Source organism: Anomalospiza imberbis, chromosome 13 (genome assembly GCF_031753505.1).
Source record: "Anomalospiza imberbis isolate Cuckoo-Finch-1a 21T00152 chromosome 13, ASM3175350v1, whole genome shotgun sequence".
Taxonomy (NCBI): domain Eukaryota; kingdom Metazoa; phylum Chordata; class Aves; order Passeriformes; family Viduidae; genus Anomalospiza; species Anomalospiza imberbis.
Window position 1 is genome coordinate 19,795,611 of NC_089693.1, and position 16,376 is coordinate 19,811,986.

Sequence of the window (16,376 nt, forward strand, 5' to 3'; positions counted from 1 at the left end):
CTGCTTTTAAAATTAAATAGTTGTAAGATACTGCTAGCTGAAAGGGCGCCTACAAACAGGTAAATCAAAATTCTTGTGGATTAGAGAAATTCCTCTTTACGGAACAGAAGAATGGAGGGTTTAAATGTCTAATCCCTAAAAGAGAAGGTGGTGACTAAGCAGAATTCCTGCAAAAACTGGTACCTCAGACCACGTGCTCTTTTCCCTAATCTCTGACTGTAGGTTTTATACAGTCAAGAGCACATAGGTGCTTTCAGAGCACAGCTAGGCATGGTTTTAGTGCAAACCCAGGATATCCTGGTGTTGTACCATTGTCAGAGTTTGTTTTTATATATTTTGTAATATTGGCATAATTGTAATTTAGGCTCTACAGTGTGAGAGTTTGGATGAAAACTGGCCAATAATACGTTATGGGGCATAAGGGTGAAGTGCTAGAAAGACCACTAAGGAAAAAGCATTTTAAAACATCTTGACTTTGCACTTCTAAGAGAATAAATAAAATTCCTGCCTTTGCAGTCGTGCCAAATGCTCTTGTTGCAGGTCCAGCCAGCTCCACTGGTGAGCAGTCCTGAGCTGGGCCTATGGGGAGCAGCTCACAGACAGCCTTGGGATTCTTCATTTGTAGAGTCTCTGATTTTGAGTGATTTCATTAATGTGGGATAAACTTCACAAGGGACAGGAGTGCACTGTCTGCCCACATAAAGCCTAGTTTAGACTGAGCTTTAAATTCTTAGAATGTGCACAACCCATACATCTTTGATTTTTGTTCTTTCCTTTTAAGAATAGTCTTGCTTTGGTAACCTTGGTTGAGAAGGTTTGAGAACATTGGGTTTACATTACTGGAAACATTGTGTTTGAAGTTTGTGAGGCAGTTTGAGGATGTATTAGGTCTCAAAGGAGTTTGTGTGCTGGTAGATAAAGCCCCATGTCAGCCACATTTGTGTGACAGAAATCACATCCAAACAGTTGATCAGAGGTTCTCCTCTCTCTGACAGTCCCTGTCTATCTCACAGCCCTTTCAGACCAGTGGTCGCTCAGATTCCTGAGCCTGTTCAAGACTGAATTATAAAAAGAGTTTTTGCATCTTTGAAAAATTCTCTAAATATTGTTTTATTAACACAGATTTTCCACTAGCTGTGTTTCCGAAGGAAATAGGGGGCAGAAAAGAGATTAATATAAACTGTTCTGACAGCATTGTATATTAAAAACATCACTGCACTCCTGAAATACAGCATTTCATTCAACTTCACAGCAAATTGCAGTCTCCAGTTTGTAGGCACCAAAAGTATGGAAGTTGGGAAGTTATCCATCAGCTTGCACGTAATTTGACACAGGATCCTGCTCTCTAAAGCAAACTGCTCTTGCTGGGTTGGTCTGTGAGAGTCTGACTTCGAGAGTCTGGAGTCAGCTGGAAGTGGCCCAAGGAGCTTGGTCTTGTTGCATAGGATGCAGAGGCTCCTCTCTTGGTATTTCTGTGGCCTTTTTGGTGGGGAAGAATGTTCTGTGCAGAATCTACACCTCAATTGTTGAGAGCAAGCAATAGTTCCAGAGGGTGGGACTTGCTATGAGCAGTTTGAACCAGGCACAACCGATATTCATAGGTATTGCTATGGTCCCACTGAAAGGATTTAAGTAATTTTTCACATACAGAGTGTTCAAGGGAGGTTCAAAACCAAGGGCAATCATAGAATATGTTTAATTCTTTAAATGAAGAGGAAAATTCAGATCACATTTCTCATTTAATGTAGAAACAAGTTTGAAGTTACTTTTCTTTCTTTTGTGCAAATGTCATTTACATCCTGATTTCTTGAACTTTGAATCTAGTGAAGGAGCAGTTTTCTCTGGCATTTTTTTTCTGTTTAAAGACAAAGCAAAGCCCTGTGGAGAGAAGTTGAATGAAGACCTTTCATGAATTGCCCTCCAGTCTTCCCCTAGCCAAATATGCTTTGCTAAAGGACACTACTGTACTTCAGATTGTTTGTGGGTTCTTGCAATGTTTAACCATTTGTACTCATCTTAAACTGGGAATTTGTCTGTTGCTTTGTGATGAGGATAAGCTATTTACAAGTAGGTGAGGAGATTACATGGGCTATTATCTACATCTCTCTTTCCCCAAAATCCTGGCTGTATGGTGCAGCTCAGAACTTTAATCCCATGTCTACAAGATAAAGCTTTATTATCAGAAGATTTAACAATATGCCTGTTGTTTTGTACCACCGTCCAGCTCGGTAGTCAGAGCAGCAGGATGGGAAATGCTCTGAGGAGGACGTGACATTTATGAGACAGATGATACATTTGGTGTTGGGGCAATTTTCCTCCCCTTCAAATAAATCACTGGGAAAGAGAAAGAGAAAGCAGTGGGTTATAGTAAGTTTTATTTTTGGTGTTAACGTAAAAATTAATGTCCAGCCATATCATTTCTCAAAGCAGCATTTTGTAGTGTTCCAGGATTTGTCCACTTCTCCAGAAAACAAGACATAGTCAGCAGAATTTGTAAAGGTTTCAGAGCCCTATGATATTCTTCTTGTACAGACAAGCAAATGGGAGCTGCACAGCAAAACAATTGAATGCCTTCAGATGAGGAGCAGAAGATGAGTCTCCTCCCCTGGGTTGCCTTGCAATGTGCAGCTCATTTACCGTGACATGTTGATAACAAACCTGCTAACAAATGAGGCTTGTAGGGTTTGTTTAATTACCATTTGGGAAATGCTTTGACTTCCTTAAGTGACGAGTATTTTAAAAGAGAAATTGGCAGTAATTGTGTAAGGAACAAAGTTGTACTTTTACAAGTTAAGATGGGATTGAAGTCAAGTTTAATATATCTTCTATTTGCACACAGTTTCTTTCATCATTTATTTAAAGCAAATACTATCAGGGTGAAAAAGCTCAAACCATAATTACATACATAAAAAGAAGAAATTCATGCCGCCGTAATATTTTGGATAGTGTTGATACAAACAACATTTTTCAGTAAGAACTATTTTGAGCTAAGAGCTGGTTTTATATCTTGTTCTCTGTAATTTTTACTTGGGTTTGGGAATATACGCTTCTTAAGCTGCAGTGTTGCTGTTCATGCAGTTTTATTGCTTCAATCCATAGTCTTACCTTGATGGTTCCTTACCCATCCCACTCTGCAGCTGTTCTGTGCACCATTTTTCAGTAATATTTCACCTCCCACTCCTTTGCAGCTCAGCAGATAATTAGGTAATTACCAATACTGATCCCCTTCCCCATCAGACTGCTGCATAATATTCAAACTGGTTAAAAATGAGCAGTGTTCTACTGAATTTGCACATCCTAAATTTGATAATGATTAGTGTTGTATTATTGCACTGCCAAACTGAGCTTTTAGGGTTATTCTTTGATAATCAAAGTATGTTCATTTGTAACAGAAGTTGTAAGAATAGGGAAAAGCTTTACACTTGAAACAGGTGAATTGTTATATGTTGGTGATGCCCTGGTTTTTGTAAAGCATAAGTTGAGTTCTTGCCTCTGTATCCTGGTGCACCATCATGGATTAGTTTTCCATGGTTGCATACTGTTAATGCCTGAGTATTTTTAATGAAAGTTAAAGTTTGTCAACTTGTTTACATCAGACAAATTGAGGAAATAAAGATGAGCTAACATTAAAAAATAATCGTGTGCAGACATATAAACTGTTGAGATCTAGCTTTATTGAAATGAATCCTCCTCTCCTCCTCCTTCATATTCATGTAAAATAAACATAACGTACAGATGCGTATTTTGGTCTAGTTTAAAGACAGATTTCTTTTTTGGCTCCAAGCTTGTGTACCATAAGGAGGTTTTTATAATTGGATTTACTCTGGAGGAAAGCCTTGCATCTGAGGGCAGCCTGGCCGTGGGCTGGAGTGAGCGTGCAGGGGCCAGGGCTGGAAAGCTGATTTGTGGGTGTGATACAAAGTTAGAGCAACATCAGTAATCAATAACCACCTGCTTTGCACAGCCTCCTGCTCCAGCCTTGCTGCTGCCTGTGGGATCTCTGGAGATAACACCTTTGGAATTCAGAGCAGTTCTTTTCCTCCAGCAGGGAAGAAGAGGGTGGGAAATGCATTGGGTTTTCCATCCCAGCGAGTTTAAGGTGTGGTTAAATAAAGTTGTGGCTCCGGCAGCCCCTCCCTTGTCTCAGCAGCCTTGTGCAGAAATGGTGACAGTTGACAGCTGTTGTTCTCTTAATAAGATTAAAGTAAAGAAATTAGTTGTGCTGTCTCTAATCTGCCATTTAACACTGCCAACCACCTGGGGACACTTCTGTGTGACACTCCTGGTGCTGAATTCCAGTCAGGCCGTGGAGCCGAGGCAGAGCTGAGCGCACCGAATGTGTTCAGACGAGCTACTGTTAGCAAGCTTGTGGTATCAATTAAAGGAACCCTCTTTATTGTTGTGAAAAATTCATTTGACATCCATTTGCTTCCAGCACCTTTTCAAACGCATTATCAGAGTCTCTGGAAGCACCAGGACTCTTTGTGACGTGAGGTTCACTTGGGAAATGCAGAAGCGCGATGCTTTCGTACAGTGGAATTTGGTCTTTAGATAAAGTGGGAAGTTTTTGTGTTTTCAAGTGTAAAATAAATTATCCTCTTAGGAATTAGGAATCCCATATATCAAAAAGCATTTATTGCAGTGAATTAACTAAATCACATCAGAACTCTGAAATGCTGTCAGAATTAACCTACAAGTTCATATTTGACACTTTGGATGAATTATAATGTTTATATTTAAATAGAATTGATCTTTATTTTAGAATAGCTGATAAAATGCCAAGCTGATTTAAAGCATCTTCTCAGCAGAAAATAGATGCTCCCAATACAGTTTCTTCTCTCTCCCCCTCTAAACATACACAAGGGAATAATCTCTGAAAGACAGAAGGAGATGCCTAATGAAAATATTTTTCAGCGTTACTGAGAGAAGGGAACTAAATCCCCTTGTATGTCAGGAGAGGAAGAGAGAATAGTGTTGCAGACAGATTTGTAAAAATACATGTGAAGTATCCTGCTTCAATTATGTCTAGGTGTTATCCTTGTAGGGTAAAAATTAGGTGAAACAGATTAAAATTAACCTGCCTTTGGTCAAAAAGCAATTATTTAATATTGTTTTCATGTCATGTAAGCTGCAGATTAAAATTGATTTAATTAGGCAGTAGAGTAAAATTAATTACCCGTACAGTTAAAATTACATAATTAGTAATATGGTGATACTCAGAAAAGGAGGGGAAGTATAAATGTTCATTCACTTATTTTCTAAATTCTCCAGCTGAAGAGAAGATAATCCAGCCATACAAATGAAAAAAATTTACTCCATTTTTCCGGCCTCTGAGCACTCCCAGCTTTCCTTTGCTTGAGAAATACAGCGTATGTGAGAGGCTTCCATTTCAGCTCTGGCGAGCCAGGCTAAGTGACCAGATGCCACAGCAACGAGCCCAGCATCAGTAAAGCCACAGTCCTTACTGTGTAAATAATTTTGTTGTTCCAAAAATATTTTAGGAGAAAGATAAAGTGTAAAGCTCAGCTCCAGAAGCATGTTGAGTTAGTCTGCAGCTTGTTCTGTTAAATACCAGCTTTGATGGTTTCAGTGCAGTAACTTGGTGTTTGTTGCAGTCCCACTTTTGTATGACCTTTCAGCAGTGCTCATAATTTATTTTCTTCTTTAGAACTTATTTGAACTTAGTCACATTTTTTCATATGTTGAGAAAAACACAACAAAGTGAAAGTTCTTTTTATTTTGGTTTACTTTAGAGAGACAGTTTGAATGTCTAGCCATCTGTATTTATTGTTGGATGTTTTCGTGATGCATTTGTGTTGTGTGTCTGTGAAGTAGCAGTGATGGCTTTTGTAGTAAGCAAAGGTCAAGAAACAAACTTTCTGTTTATTCTGAAATAAGGTTCTCTTTGGTAAGATTAATCTTCTTTGTGAGAATATTCTCTAGGGCTGGTCCCAGCTTCCCTGCAAGGCTGTTTTAAGGAGAAGGCTTTAATTGGAGCAGATGGAAGTCACTGCCCGTGGGGCAGAGAGCAGTTGTGTTGTGTCTCTTTTGAGTTGTTGCCCTTGCAAAGCTGTGCCCTCTTCCCCAGCCACAGGTGGGGCTCCCCAGTGCTGCTGGAGCTGCACATCAGCACTGCAGGCTCTGTGAGGAGCGGGTGACAATGTGGCACCAGAACTCCTGGGCCAGGCCTTCCACCTGCTGGCTTTGCAGCTCCTTGGGCATCCCTGTCCCGTGTGCTGGAGCACAGGCACTGCTGTCCTGGGAATTGCTGTCAGATACTTCACACAGGCCTTTTCCTGCCAGGAAAGAGCTCAGTGTGTTCTATAGCTGTAAGCCACAGGCAAAGAAGTATGACCTGTCCAAGTGATGAAATTGGCTGATGCTCTGAAGCAGTTTTGGTCAGAGTTTGAATACAGGGGAGTCCAGTACCCATAGAGTGTGTGGCTTCTGGTAAATGTGGCTTTACTGTTTTAAAGTTATTGAATTGATTTCATTTAAGGTATTATTTTTTGTTTGGAATCCCAAGTTAAAGAAAATAAATGTGAATTCCTGCAAATTTATTTTTTGATGCTGCCGTTTATTTGCTTTTAATTTACTGAAGTAAGTAAAATTCTTATTTTTCTTCCCTTCTGACTTTTTAGGTCACTGTGCAATGCAGTAAATGTTTACAGCCTCACCTGCAGCAACTGCATAGAAAATTGCACCTATGTTCTCTTTAGTAATAAGATCACTTTTCTGATGGACCTGTTGATACACCAGTTTACGGTAGGTAAAATAACTTCTTTAATTTGTAAATTTTTTGCATGCTTCACAAACACGTTAAAGTGTTTAGAGTGTAAGAACACCAAGAGGTAAATCAAAATAAAGGCTTGAAAGAATAAAATTCATTTGTTGTTTGTATTTGGTGGCTGTATCTACTGTACTCTCTAGAAATTGATGTATTTGCTTCTACTAATAACTTCTGCAAAAGCATGTGTACCAGGAACCCTATGAGTGGATAGTGTTCTATCGTTTTCTGAGGTCGTTTTCTTCAATTCACCCTAAAGGAACATTTAGAGTATAGACCACAATGAGATGTGTCTGTGCGTTTGATTCTTACTTGTTTCAGTGTCATGAATCTAAGTCAGGTCAATGCATTGCCAGAGTCTGATTTGCTGAAGTGCTTAAATAGGATTCTTTAGCAACCAAAGTTTTAATTTTCCAATGTTTCATTTAATTTGAAACGTCATTAAATATTTTATTTGAAAACTCATTTTTAATTCATCGTGACCTGCTCATCATAAGATATTTAGTCATGGTTTTTTACTTATAAATTGTGTGTATGTATTTTCATGAGCCAAGCAGTCTGTTAATTGAAAAGTTATGTACATACTTTGAATAATTTAAGCGACGCTGTTAGAATCAACAAGCCATAGGACTGTTGATGAACACTTTAAAAGGATCGTCCGAGTGCTTTGACACAGAGCAAAGCCGAATGCAGCCCGTGGCAGCTGCCGCTCGCTGTTGCCGGCAGGTCTCGGCGAGGATTGCCGCTGTCAGGCTGCAGTGCCCAGTGGAAGGCGCAGGGCTCGGCGCTTACCCACCTGCCCACGGGGAATCCTCCGGCAGCTCTCCGGTGACGGTGCCGAGGCTCACTCTGCTGCCAGAGCCGGCCCTGCCCTCGCAGGGCAGCGCTGCAGAGCGACCTGCAGTTTCCCGAAGGAGCACACGGGACATTTCTTAGGCAGAGCTGGCCACCTAGAGCTCACAGATACTGCAGAAGGAAAATTTACTGCACTTCGAGCTCTTTTCAGTCTGTTGCCAAATACTACCCTTGAATTGCAGCAAAACTGTAATTAAAGCTTAATGTTTCCCATGATGCACAGTGGACTTTTCTTTCCTTTACAGAAAGTCTCTTATGTTCTCTTCATGCAGAATTGGCCCTTAAACTGAGATATCTTCATAGTTCCATGAAGTGCATACTTGAGTACAAAACCCAAAAACAGTGCTGCTTTTCTAACCCTGATTTTTCTCTCTTGAAAATATAATAAATCAGATCAAGTTTGAATTTTTCTTTTTTATTTTACAAAAAAGAAACGTACAAACTGAGAGCAGCTCTGAATACCAAAATACTAAAATATACCTCCAGAGACTTTTAACTGCCTCCACTTTTCCTGGTTGGGTGAGCTGTGTGATGCAGCCTTTGTCTGTGTCATGTGTATTTCCACTTACTGTTGGAAAATAAAGCCCAGAGTAATACCAGGAGTAATAAATGAGAATGTGTATTTGCAAGGTTTTAACAAATTATTAAACAAGTACACCAATATTTGCTGAACACAGAAACAGTACTGTTTTGAGAAGCATTTCAATATAATCTTGAATCCATCCAGTATGAACTTTATTTCCAACCAGTTTCATGTGGATTTAGTTTTGGTTTGGGATTTTGTGTGTGTGTGTGTGCAGCCTGTCCAGGTTAATAGTTTGAAATATCCTGTTTAGACCTTTCTTTGCCTCCTGCCTAAAGGGACTGGTAGGAAACCTTCTGTAGCTTGACTTAGTGAGTTACCTTCCTCAGCCTCCTTAGCTCTGGTAATGCCTAAATCAGTGTCTGTTGAGGACAGCAGGGGTGTTTCCTGATTGCCATGATTAATGGATCAAACCTTCCCACCTACATTCATACAGGTCTTGTGCTGGAGATGGAGCTTCTTTTATTAACTGCTCTCTCTGCTCTTCTTTGTCTACTGTAGCCAGAAGATAGTTGCACAATAACTGCATTTTTTTCTAGTTGTCTGTTTTGGAAGGTTTCATACCAACAAAACCAAGTAATTAATGGAGCTATAGGCATGTAAGGATCATTTCATATTTTGGGGGTTTTATTTCCAGTCAAGCTGTCACGTCCTTTCACCAAAGATATCTGAGAAGCCATACACCTAAACCATACCTGACAGATCCCTGTGATTATTTTTAAGGCAATCTTTAAATGAATAGTATCTGAAAATTCTAAGTAAGACATTAGTGAATGTGCAATGAACATTAGGTGAGGTAGCCATCAAACAAATGTAGGGATCAAAATCCAGCTGCTGGTTACTTTTTTCTTCTCCAAAATACAGTGCTTAAATTTGGACCATATTTTAGGTAAGTGGCCTATGAAATTTTACTGGGTTTAAGTTAATCTGGCTATCTAGTCACAGGAAAGTAATTTTTCTCCTCTGCTTCTTGCCTGGAATGTGCTGCCATTTAATTGGGGTTCTTCAGAATGACAGTATACATCCTATTGCAGTTTCTTCACCATTTGTGGTCAGTTTTTTTTTAGTCTTCTGTGCTGCATCAAATAAGGCAGCTCCATGTTAGCACTGATGATGACAAGAACTGTGAAATCCAAGGCAGATCTGTGCTGCTGGGCTCTTCTAGTCCGTTTTGAAGTTACATCTGTCTCCACAGGGTTCAGCTGTGTGGCACTGACAGTTCCCTCAGTCCCTAATAACAGGCTGTCCTGGGGTGACTTTATGATGCTCCTATCCCCATTCGTCTGTTTAGCCCAGAAATAAGTTTTACACCTTTAAGACTGGTTCTGAGAGCGAAGTGGGGGCAGAGAAGAAGTGCACAGTTTGTTTTCAGAAACTGCACTCAGTCCTCCACATCCCGGCTCCTGGACAGACAGCGGGACAAAGCTCCCCTTTGCTTTTAGTTTTTAGCTGGCTGAGGCAGAGGAGTTCCCTGGACTGTGGTTTTCCTTTTTCTGTGGAGCTGTTTAAACCTGCTCTGGACTGAGCACCCAGAAGAGCAGCGGCAGCTCCACCTGTGGCCCGCTGGGCCGGGCCTGGGCCGCGGCATTTCCAGCACGGCAGGGACTGATCACAGACTGAGTGACCGAGCTGCAGCTCACGGGAGAACACCCTCTGAGTTTGTAATCTCTACAGAGCAGCAAGAAGTTTTGTTGTTTAATGTTGCTCATTTTTTGTCCTGGTGAATGCTTTGCCTGTTAAATGAACAGGTTTTTTATTTTCCCAAACCTGCTGGGAGAGGAGCTGCTTGAATTTGCTTTCTAGAGGAAACCCCTTTAGAGGTTTTCTCCCAAATTTTCCCAAACCAGGACACAAGCCCATGTGGAGAGTAGCAAATGCTGAAACAGGCCTGGAGTAGAAGAGGTAATGACATGCTGAAGCGTTTAAGGGTAGGTAATTTAAAATTGAAACCTTTACCTGCACCATCGCAAGCCCACGCACTGAGCCATTTCCATTTCTTTGGTTCACTGGTTACTACATAGAAAGTCTGACATCCTATGAGACTTCTGAGGTGTACTTTTCAGAGTGTTTTTGAGACAAGCCCAATGACTACACAAGTGAAAAGCACAAATTCACTCTTGGTAATGGGAGAATGATATAAAATAATTGACCAAATGAAGGGAAATCGTATGTTTCTAAAGGTCTGAAGTCTTTCTGTTTAGGTTTACCAACTCTACGTTTAAAATTCTTCATGGCTGTGGAGCACTGTGCCTTTTACCAAATAAAAATATGAATGAGTTGTCAGTGCTGGACCTCTACATTGTTAACGGGAAATTGTTTGGTGTTTTTTGTTAGTGCAGAAGGAAAATGTGCTCTGATCTGCAGAGGTATTTTGGTTATGTGAGTCAGAACAGAGGAGCATTTTCAGCTATATTAAATGTGTGCCTAAGTGCTTTACTGGATTGGGGCCATATTCTGCAGCATCTTAAGCCCAAGATGCTGGGCAGAGCTGAAGAGCTTATGGCAGCTCTGCACAAGCATGGGAACCCCTGCACAGGGTGAATTCTCTAAGGAATGGTTTATCACTTGTGTGGAGTCTGTACCAGAGCTGAGAGTCAGGTCACCAGAGTGTTCCAGTTCAAGAACCGACTTGAAGAAGGTAGCACTCTTGATTAGGCCCAGCAAAGTCAGCCATCAGAAAAGCTAAAATAGCATTCAGGTGTTGGATGTGTCAGATATTTGGACAGTAGTTACACATTTCCTGATTTTCCATTGTGATTTAAAAATGTTCTATACCAATTACTCAACAAAGTGTGTAATCAGTTAAAGTGTTTAACCACACCTGTAGATTTGTGTCTTATAAACTGTTAAACCTCAGGAATGTGGTATGTTACATTTACCCATTCAAAGCTCATGTTCAACACAGTTTCTCTGAATACCATTAATTCCTTTTGTAATTGACACAAAGAAACCAGAACTTGAAAGCTTTCGTAATTACACTATTAAATCTTAAGATTTCTTACCCCCTTGCTTGATATAATAATCAACAAGCAAGCACCCCAATTAATTTTGCTTCTGCAAGCACACCAATTAATTTTGAACATAAATCTCAATGCACTTTCACACTATCCCATTAATTATTTCTTCAGTAAAAGAGCTGATCTGTTGTCACTCATTTGAGTTAGTATAAAAGGAGAATCTTCAAGGAATTAAGTTCAAATTTACCCATTTTCTGTCAAGCAGTATTTCCTTCTATCTGTTGTTTGACGTAACACTGTGTAAAAAACACATTTGTTCTCACTTTATATTAATTAACACACACGAGTTTTCCAAAAAAATTGAACATGAAATAAGCTGTGCAGTAAATTACTCTTGTAAGTGCCAGGTCTATTTATTTTACAAATGAGGAAGAGCTGTTTTATTTTAAAGCATGAACTTTTATAGCTAAGGACTATATACTTAGAAAATACATTTCTCCTATGTACATTGAACTGGAGGACAAAAACAGACATTATCCACTCCTAGTACTGCTCATTACAGCAAACCAAAGGCTCTGCTGCAAGATATTATTAAATCTTTTAAAAAAGAGCACATATGATTTTTATCTAAGGTGAAAAAAGCTGTAAATAGCATTTGTTAGCAATTTTTAAAACTTGATGTTCCGAGCACAAAGTTGCCACATTAAAGTTGATTTACACATTGCAAAGCTCAATCCATCTGTTTCAGTGAGCAGTTGGTATCATTAGGCATGAATTATTTTAGTCAACAAATGTTACTGGAGCAACGTAGCATTGTTTTTCCTATTGAACTTGAATAAGCAGCTAAAGACTTCTCACTTGCTCTTTTGGCTCAGCACCAGAAACAGACCATTACAATGAGTTTTAAGTACCAGCACAAGGCTCAGAGCTAATGAATAATAAAGAAATGTGCATGTTGTTCTTTGTTACCAAGTGTCACCAAATCCCTCCTGATACCTATAGAGGAGGAACGCTTTTCTCTGGCCTCACTTGCATATACTGAGTGTAAATGATTTTAACCTGGAAGGAAAATGACATTTCATCCTGTATTGATCCCTAATGCCTGTGTCAACCCCCAGGCTGTGGCAGAGCAGAGGGATGTGGGTTTGGCCCAGCAGCATCAGCCACAGGGATGTTCCAGGAGCCCTGAGCCCTGACTGCTGCCAGTGTGTGTCTCCAACACTGCGTGACTTCATACACACTCCACTTACTGTTTGATTGTAACAGGGCAGGATTCAGCTGGATTCATTACCTTGGACTGCAGAAATGGAAAAATGAAATGAATTTTTAAAAAATTATACTCTCCATGAGTAATAATCTCCTTCCAGATCTGTATCCTGCATATAGATTTGTCTTCAGATTTACAGGTTGTACAGCTCGGCTTCACCTTTTTAGGAGTTGGGATCTAGTTAAATGATTTAGAAAAATGAGATTCCTCTGAGGTCTGCTCAGAGAGAACTGGGTGTTGTGCTTCGGACATGATTGACAGGTGGGTGATCTCTGATGGACAAGTGCAGTGGTCGCAGGTGATGTTTCCTGCATGAGAACACAATCATACTAATGGCATACTCTGCTGCTACCAGGCTTCCTTGGTTCTCAGACATGGCATTCTTTTGACTTGATTTATTCTGGTCCAGCTTGGATTATGTGCTTTACCTTACCTTGTACCTGAAATGGTTTAATGTCCATCAGCACTGCTAGAATGTTATTTATTATTACTTTCGGTGTAGGCCTATGCAAATTTGTAAATGTTTCTCTACCACCTTTGTTAGTTTTACTGAATTCTGGTTGTTTGTGGTTTTTTCTCTTTACTTAGATCAGTGTTCCAGATGACCACAATGCTACTGCGAGCAGAAGTGTAAATAAGCAGGTATTTGAAGGTTTAACAACAGGACTTCTGAGGGTAGCTGCTGTGATTTTCAGATGTCTCATCTCCAGCTTCCCAGATGGAAACAACCACTCTACTGCACTGAAGATATTACAGGAAGTGAAAAGTAAATCCTCACAAGTGGAAGCCTTCAGCAGCAGAGTCCAAGACCTAATCAGGTTTAAAAAAAGATAATTAAACTTTTCTAAGTATTCCTCATGAGAGAGAAAGCAAATTGCAATGATTTAAGAGAGGAACAAACTGCTTTAACCTTAATGCAGTGAGACTAGTTTGTCTGGGTAGTCAAGAAGACTACTGAAATACTATATTCTCAATCAAAAATGTTCTTCAAAAAACTACAGACAAAGAAATACAGAAACCCAGGATTCTTTTATTTTTGGACTTGCTTTTTATGTCCTTTCCATTAATTTTCTCTCCTGATTACCTAGGAGCTAGCTTCCACATACTTTTCTCTCAGTTCTCTATGCCAGCCATGTGTGCCTGTTGCCTCTCATATCATACATGCATTCATATGAGCTTGTCATAAAATATACATTTCCTATTATAAAAATCACCCAGTCATTCCTAGAATCTGATCTTACCATGTCACTGCATTTAATAGCTGAACCTAAATATATTAGTACATACATAATTAATGAATATTTTAAATATATGAAACTAATATATATCCAGCAGTATACTAGACTTGCTAAAAGTGTACAGTTTCACTGATAAACTACATAAATAGTTATCAATAAATTATCATATAAGTAGTCACCAGTGTGTCTTCAGCCCTCTGAAGAAATGAAGTTCTTCTTTATATGCTACTGAAAACATGTCACAGTGAGCCTTCAGACGTTTCAAAGTCTGGTATGATGCTGATGGAGACAAAGAGGACATCTGGAGGAGGAAAGCAAAACAAGTAGTTGTCATAGATACCAGTGACCTCTAAAATTTCTGTGTTCTCATGTAACTCTCCTTCTCCCCAAACAGGTTTTGATAGAGTGTGAAATTTCAGGATGTTGTATTCTGCAGTTTATGAATGGGAGGGTGGGAGGTCTGTGCTGAGCAGACATCTGACACTGACTGGGCCCAGCACAGGCAGACCCTCAAGATAAGGAGAGACATGAGAATCCCAGCAGGTCCCTCACCTGAGGCACTTTAGGGGATCTGGTTATAAATGGGGAATGAAAGGCATGATGACAAGGTAATGGTGCAATTAGGAAAAAAAGAGAGAGGGCATTTTAAACCAGTCAAAAAGAGACAAATTCTGTCATTAATGAGAATCTTTCACCTCCAGGTCATTGTATCGTATGTCACGGGGAGTTGATTAAGTGAGAGTTTTTGGAGGATGGGGAACTTTTGTATTTTGTATTTTTTTGTATTTGGAACTATTAGAGCTGAGGCATAAACACCAATTATCTATGTGCTGTCTGGGTATCAAAAGGGTAGCCGTGTTATTTCAACTGTGCTCCTGTGGGTAAAAAGAGACGGAGGCAATAGATCAGAGAACTTTGACATTCCACTTGTCTGTGTGCTCAGTTCCTCAAGGAAAGGAGTGCTCCATGCATCTTCCTGTTGTCTCCGGATGCCAGTGAAGAATAGTCCCAGCAGACTGAAAGCTCTCATCCATTTCCTCTCTGCCAGAAGAGCAGCTGCTCTGTGCCCAGGTGTGGGTGGGAAGGAGGGGACAGTGGACACAGTTTGCAGGTGTCACACTGTAGAGATGCTGCTAGGGAAGAGAATGCTGATGAGAAAGGTTGTGCCTTTTTGTGAGCCACCATCTATCCGTATTGGCTCTATTTCATTTAGTTCTTCCTCTTCCCTCCTATTTCTCAGAGGTGTTTCCAGCACTCAGCATTTCTCTGTGACTGTGATGTATCTAACATCCAGCTCTGTTCCTGGAATTATTCCACTAATGCAGGACAACTTGTTTATCACCTGTGTGATCAGGTGGATTGCTTGGATCAAAATCGGCAAGAAACTTAATGCTAGTAACCTTTCATGTTGCTAAATAGAACAGACAAATTTTCCTGCACAATGAGTGTGCACTTAGCAATCTTTGTGCATCTTTATGTGTTTTTAACTGCTGTACTTCAGCAGCTTTAAAAATCTTCCATGCTACATTTGACTTCTTACTTTATATCCATTGTATTTTTACCCTTAATTCCTTTCTTCTTCCTAAAGCTTTGTGTCTCTAGGGTGGACATGGGCAGAGAAATTTCTCTTTGAGCAACAGCAATGTCTGAAAAGGATGAAGTTTTCTTCCCTTCTGTCAAAACCCCCTGTTCTTTCAAAATCAGACTGTAGGACATGTTGTGAGGGAGTAGATATTTTTAATAAACAGTTTTACTTCTGTGAGAAGCATTGTCTGATCAATAGTCTTTATTGGCTAGAATCAATATTATTTAATAATGTTCCCTATCGACTCAAGTTAGGGTGGTCTAGTCATGGTGTAAACTTAAAGCCAGTGGTGTTCCCTTCTCTCTGTTCTTCGAGCCATCTCTGCCAAGTGCAGAGGAGCAGCTGGTGGCACAGTGATCTCAGGAGCAGGAGGGTTGGTGTAGGCAGGCAGGGTAGGAACAGTGGATCATTTCTTGGTGTCTGAAGGCAATTGCTTCCCCATGTCTTTTCGGTGAGGTGGAGGCACAGGATAAAACAGCACTTCTGATTTTGATAAGAGGTTTCTCCTGCTTCATAGGAGTGGATGAAAATAGAAAGAAAATTAGAGGGGAAAGAAAGGGAGGCAATTACAGTGGACCTTTGTGTCCACAGTGTTGATCTCACCTAAGTCAGCAGAATATGGTGGTTGAGAAGGGCTAAAGTCTGAGAAGCTGGATATTTATGGTAGAAAAGGAAACTAGGTAAAGTGAGGTGATATCAGCAAAGTGACATGGAAATAATGCATCTGTGCATGGTTTAAGTGGAATTGATAATGATCAAATTGTGAGAGAATCTGCTGTGGACAGAGACATCTTGGTACAAGGGTGAAGAGCAGATTTTTTTGGACATATATTTCCAAGCTATTAGAAATTCAAAGAAGGAACTTCAGCAGTTGTGATCTGAGGATCAGCAATGATGATCTGGTTAACCCTAATAAAAAAGAAGGGAGTTTTCAGTTCTAAAAAAAAGACACTGCATGTTTTTTTTCTATATTGAATTTGATTGAGTCCTGTGGAGGTTTTTTGATCCTGAGCCTTCTATACTGATGGTAGAAGGTTGTTCCTATTCTGTTAGTCCCTGAGCTGTTGCATATATGTATTTATAAGAGGGGAACAAAGCCCAACA

At 40.0% G+C, this 16,376-nt stretch overlaps 1 protein-coding gene across 1 annotated transcript in view; it reads left to right on the forward strand.

Annotated features, from left to right (window-relative positions):
- Positions 1 to 16,376, forward strand: part of SCAPER (S-phase cyclin A associated protein in the ER) — a 137,874-nt gene that overhangs the window by 87,629 nt on the left and 33,869 nt on the right. The window contains exons 25-26 of the mRNA XM_068204430.1: positions 6,642 to 6,765; positions 13,038 to 13,267. Coding sequence (XP_068060531.1) covers positions 6,642 to 6,765; positions 13,038 to 13,267 — 354 coding nt within the window. The remainder of the gene's footprint in view (positions 1 to 6,641; positions 6,766 to 13,037; positions 13,268 to 16,376) is intronic.